Below are 5998 nucleotides of genomic sequence, written 5' to 3'. Positions count from 1 at the left end.
CTGCTCCCCCCTTTCCCCCCAGAGATGATATTAGCTTTCTACAGCAAATGTATCGCATCTAAAATCTCTCTGGTGGAGAGCATTTGAACAGGATGCGGGGAGGAAACTATTTGAGGATCAGAAGTACATTTCCGAATGGTAGGTTGAAATGGCATTTCAGACATAATATGCTGTGTGAATGCTTTTTATCATGCTCTCGAGAATAAACTCATTTCTCCCGACAATGCAGCACCTGTTCCTGGCCAAGAAAGGTGAATGAGATTTGGTCTTAGGGAGGCAGAACCGCTGGCAGAAGGAAGCCAGAAACCAATATTCCAAGTCCCTTAGCACTTTGACTCAGCAGGGCGTCTTTCTTCAAGGCAATGCCCTCAGAAGAGCAGCCGGCATCCTCTCCTTATGGCAGTGAGCGCAGAAAGGCACCACAATCCCAGTAGAGGGAGCTCACATCCTTAATCTCAGTGCTTATGGATACAGAGTGCATCAGCCGTGAATCAGCACAGCGTTTACCAACCTGGTGCCCTCCAGATGTTTTGAACTTCAACTCCCACAGCTGATGGGAGCAGTGGTCTATAGCAGTGTTTCCCAGCCTTGGGCCTCCAGCTGTTTTTGAACTACAATTCCCATCATCCCTGACCAGTGGTCTTGCTAGCTAGGGATGATGGGAGTTGTAGGCCAAAAACATCTGGAGGCCCAAGGTTGGGAAACACTGCTCTATAGCATGAGGAAGGCACCAGGTTGGCAAAGGTAGAACTGGATGTATACAATGGAAGAAGAGAGGCACTTAATGGAACAGTGGGTGACCAGGGTGGGGAAAAACTATTTAGCAGCACAATCTTAGGCATGTCTACTCTCAGAAGTTAAGTTGTACATTCCATTGAATTCGGCGAGACCTGCTCCCAAGTAAGTGCAGATGGGATTACAGGCGTAATTGCCTGAAATCAAATGGTACCTCTGGAGGTGGAATTGAAATGAAGTGAGGCAAACAGCCTCATACAAAATGCCTGGGATCCTGTTAATACCTGGAATACTGATGTGGTAACACGCACTTAGTTCTGCTGTTAGGATAATTCAATTAAGATACATGTTGTTGATAATTAACTCTTGAAGTCACCACTCAGTTTCCCCAGAGATGTGTTCAAACTCTAGAAGCTTTCCATTAGGACTATTTTTAAAACTCCATTTTACAAGCAGAGCTGCCACAATAGCATTTCTTCTCACGCTGTTGGTGAGCCAATAGTAATTATTTCAGTTCTTATGAAGGACTATCATTAGAAAATAATCAGCAGCATTTGCTGCTTTCTTCACTGTATGAAACTGGCTGATTTGCAGCCCAATCCCAAACTTGAATATTAAGAAAATCAAGTCCCACTGGGCTGAACAGAGCTTACTCTCAAGTAAGAATAGGGCTGCAGACTTAAGATAGCATTTGCTTCTTTTCCCAAGCTGCAATTGTACTATTATGAAAATATTAGCTCAGCTGTCTATCATCTGTTTCTTTAACCTAAAATTCATTGTTAGGATAAGAAACTTTATCACAGCTTTCACAGACGATCGCTCTTCAGTACCTTACTCCTAGAAATAGCTTTCCTAGATCTCATCATTATATTCCCTGGAGAAATTATCTCTGTTGTCTCACGGCACAATATCTAAGTAGGCAATGTCCCTGGGAAGCTCCATTTTCATTAATTGACACAGTATAGAAGGGAGACAATTTGATTTCATTTAAGCCTCAGACCTTGTAAGAAATTATTTTCATTTAAGAAAGCACTTAGAGAACAATGAACAAGACTGAAACAAAGTACGATAGCTACAGTCTGCACATCAAAGGACATTGTTTAGGATTTTTGCAAAAATCCAGGCTCCTCCGGCAAATTAGTAAGGCTGAAAGTCTCTTACTTTTATCAGATATGACTATAAGAGGCTGCAAATATTACAGTGGATGGGTGTCTCTCCAAAACCTTGCTATGGTAATGACTCTGGGATTTACCCATCACTTCATAGTAAGAACAATACGTTTCGCTTCATAGAATACACCTTATCAGTGCATGCAAGAGAAGAACATTGCAACGTGATTTGAGCTTTCTACAGAGAAATGGCCTCTTGTGTCACTGCTTCCTTTTGACACTTGTCTAATGATGCCATGACAGAAATATCTATAAAAAGCTGTTTTCATTTCACAACTGAAATAGGTATCATTGTAAACTATGCACATACAGCAACCTCCAAACTTCAAGGCAAACACAAATACTGCCAGATTGGCAAAAGGCTGTAATGTTATCGCTATGGAAGTTTTAAACTATTTCAGTTCTACTTTTGTTTCTCAACCTGGGAGTATTTACTAAAAAGTTCCTGTAAATACGTCTATCTGCCACTAAAACCTCCACCTGCACAGAGTCTGTTAAGGGTACTTTTTAACATCCCTAACTTTCGTAGGGATGGTTGCATTGTAAAACACACAGCCACACGAAATCCATGCTTTCCCAACTGCTATCTCGACAAAACGCAAGCAACATTTCTGTAGCGATGCCCTGTAGATTCAAAATGAGCAGAAATCGATATGTGCAACCTCCCAAACAGTTAAGTCATTGTAAAATCAGCATCTTTTATTGATTTCTTTATTAATATCACATTTAAACATTTATACAAAAGTCCAGTCCTCTGAATTCTGTTTTACGGAGTATTCCCCCATCTTACCTTCCTCCTTGCCGCCCCAACCCTCCCCCCCAAAAACCCCCCCAATGCTTCAGCAATTGTGCAAGTCCTTCATGATCACCATCACAACAAGAAGTATGTATGTAAAGGTTCTGGTACATACTGAATCATGTGCCTTGCACACTTTGGGAGAGAAAAGAGGCCTCACAAATACTCACTGGTGTGTGTGTGTGTTTTAATTATTGACAGCCCAGCAATGGAGAAACATGGATGTATGTTATCCTCAATAGTCTCTGGAGCATTGTAGTGGTCTTCTTCAATGATATGTCCTCATGAAAGAGCCACGTTTTGCTTGCTCTCTGTCTCTCAGGTAAACATAATTCTCAGCAAAGTTGTAACCCACTCTCCAATCCAACCCGTTTCTGCAGAAGGCATGCAGCCCATTCACAACCTTGGCTTCCTGAGCAAGGTTTTGCTGAGGTCCTTGACTTCTTCTGGGCCGTTGACTCTCTCATAGCCTAGAATGGCCATGGGCTGGTGGCAATACTCCTCAACTTGCTTGATCTGCAGAAAGCTTAGCGCTGTCCTCCAGGCATTCACTGCCTGGCTAGCATTCCTGGCAGAAACCACAAAGGGCTTGGAAGAGTATCCAGGCCCACTGGTCATGTTGAGAGCAAACTTCTCCATCTCCGGGCTCACCGCCAGGTTGACAAACCCGTACACCTGCCGCAAAGTCTTGATGGGGTCCACTACCAGGTCCTCATAGCGGACGGCCATGTAGTTACCCTTCAGCCAGTCAGGCGGGCGCAACGCAGTTTGCAAGGTCTTGGCCATGCTCCCGCAGATCACCTCCATGGCCCCTAAGGCGTGGTAGTCAGAGCCACCTCCCCCTTCCTTCTTGCTGTTCAGCTTATGGCCAGCATCCAGGAAGGGCATGCGATGGATCCGGGGGTCCCTGCTCCTCACCACCTGCAGGCTCTCACGGATCAGCCCGTGGCGGGACTTGATCCTGGAGCTGGCCACTGCACGGGGGTCCCGGACCAAGTGGATGACTTTGAGAGCCAAGGAAGGGTCTTGCATGAGCGGCGCCAGCACTCCGATATCAAAGACCCTCACGCCTTTGATGACCAGAGTGTGATACTTGAGGCACTCTTCCTGAAGGAGGTGCAGCTGCTGCGGAGGGCACTTCTTGCACAGCTTGTCGTCCACCATGCCCACCACTTCCTTGCGGTAGGCTGGGCAGAGCGGCGAGGAGCAGATCACTTTGTTGGTGGCAGCCCCGAAAATGCCCAGCGTGGTGAGGTTCTTCCCCGCCCCGGCCGTGCTGTAGAGCTGGAAGACGGAGAGGTCGCAGCGGTACAGGGAACTCAGCATGTCCCGCGCCGCGCCTTGCAGGGAGACGGCGTCGCCCGGGTACAGCTTCTGCCACACGTGCCACACCGGCTCATAGAGGAAGAAGACCTCGGGGTTCTGGTTGAAGAGCTCCCCAAAGAAGGAGGAGCCCGACCGCCACGTGGTGAAGATGTAGACCAGCTGCCGCTTGCGGGCGAGGGGCACGGGGGGCCCGTAGAGGGCCCGAGTGTCCGACCGGGACTGGTAGGTGTAATAAGGCAGCTGCTGAGGGTAGGGGGTGCGGCGGGCGGGCGAGGGCTCGCTGCACTGCTGAGGCCCCTTGTGCCACTTATAGTCCAGCAAGTTGAGCATCGTCAGGAGCAGGAGGAGCACATAGCCCAGGCACAGCACCAGCGCCTTCCTGCGGAACACCTTCATGCCGGCGGCTGTTTGGAGCCAGGGCGGGGGAACCAGCCCTGCCAACTGTTGCACATCACAGGCAGGCGCTTGGGCCAAGGTGGGTCCGGACGCCCAGGGGCTTTCTCCCGGGCAGAGAGGGCATGTCCCCGTCTCTCAGGGAAGCTGGCTGTCCTTGGGGGCAGCCCCTCGTCGCCTGGGTGCCCACTGCACCCTGCTGGGCATGGGGCAGCTCCCCCCAGGGCTCTGTGGAAGCAGAAGCCGCTGTTTCCTTGCTACCTTCTCAAGCTCTTATCTTCGCAGGACTTGGGAGCAGCCCCCTAGCGCCAGCAAATGCCCAGCCAAGCGGGCAGAGAGGAGGAGGAGGAGGGGACTGCTCTGCACCAAGTTAACGCATCATCCCAGCAAAGGAGAGGGTCGAGCTGGTGCTCAGTCAGTTCCTCCGCCAGCCCGAGGAGTTTCCGCTCTGCAGCCCAAGCGCCAGGCGGGGAGCGGAGGCAGAGTCTGGGGAGCGGGGAAAGTTGCAGAGGCCCCCGTCGAGCCGCCGATCTCCGGAAAAGTGCATTGCGCCTGGTTTTTTGTGGGTCGTTTTTCTAGGGGTGGGTGGCGGGCGCAAGCGAACCAGCCGAGGCTCCCTCCTCCTGCGCGCCCGGCTCAGCCTGGGTCCCCCACCCCACTGCCTGCCTGCCTGCCTGCCTGCCTTGCGCCGATGCGGGCTGGTCCAGGAGGCTCTGGCCGGAGGAAGAGGAAAGAGACGAGGCCGGATGCGGGGATCCGCTAGGGCGATGCGAACGGCTCGCTGGAGAAGATCCCTCCGACTTGCGTGCTCCCGCCGCGGCTGCCCATCGCTCCCAAGCGCCCGCCAGGCACTCGATCCAGTCGGAGGGGAGGAAGAAGAGGAGGAGGAAGAAGAAGAAGAACCGGCCTCCCTGCAGCAGCAGCAGCAGCAGCAGCCGGCGGCGTCGAGGTCTCTGCAATGCTCAGGCGGCGCCGCTCCATCGCCAGCCCATGGAGACTTTGGGAGCGAAGCACTTCTTTGCCCGCCAGGCAGAGAGCGCGACGCAATCGGAGCCCAGAGGCACCAGCAGCGGCGGAGGCGGCAATAGCAGCGGCGCTTCAGCACCGACGCCCGCCCGGCTCGCTTCCCCCTCTGCTGAATGGCCGAGGAGCTGCAGCCTCCAACGCAGCCGCCCGCGCCCGGCCCCCGCGGCCCTCTCCGGGCCTTCTCATTGGATGCCGCGCCTGCCACTCCTGCCGCTGACTCCCCTGCCCCTCCCCTCCCTTCCCCGGGTCAGGGATGCTGCTGGGTGTTTAAGGCTCTGCCGCGGAGCCTGCCTGGCTGGCTGGCCGGCTGGCAAGGAAGGGCAGCTCTGCTCAGCTGGCTGCCCGCATCGCCACAGGGCTCCCCCTCCCGCCCGCGTGCCGCCTGCTCCCACTCCAGTCCGCCCCGCCACACAATCCCCTCCGTTGGGAGATGGGCGCTGGGGAAAGTTTCCCGAAAGTGCAGTCCTCTGAGCTTCTCTGCAAGTCCCGAAAGGAATCTTCCGCTGCTGCTTTTTTCCAAGGAAACGCAGGCCAAGATGCTCGCGTCAGATAG

The 5998-nt window shown here is 52.7% G+C and overlaps 1 protein-coding gene across 1 annotated transcript; it reads right to left on the bottom strand.

The window, feature by feature from the left end:
* Positions 1 to 2582: 2582 nt before the first annotated feature.
* Positions 2583 to 5597, bottom strand: CHST2 (carbohydrate sulfotransferase 2). The gene has a single exon (XM_079978121.1). It carries the CDS (start codon positions 4420 to 4422, stop codon positions 3097 to 3099), a length of 1326 nt encoding a protein of 441 aa, XP_079834247.1. The 5' UTR covers positions 4423 to 5597; the 3' UTR covers positions 2583 to 3096.
* Positions 5598 to 5998: the final 401 nt, after the last annotated feature.

Source organism: Podarcis cretensis, assembly GCF_951804945.1.
Source record: "Podarcis cretensis genome assembly, chromosome: 5".
NCBI classification, from domain to species: domain Eukaryota; kingdom Metazoa; phylum Chordata; class Lepidosauria; order Squamata; family Lacertidae; genus Podarcis; species Podarcis cretensis.
Note: the sequence above shows the minus strand (reverse complement) of the source record. Positions and strands in the feature narration are given on the sequence as shown.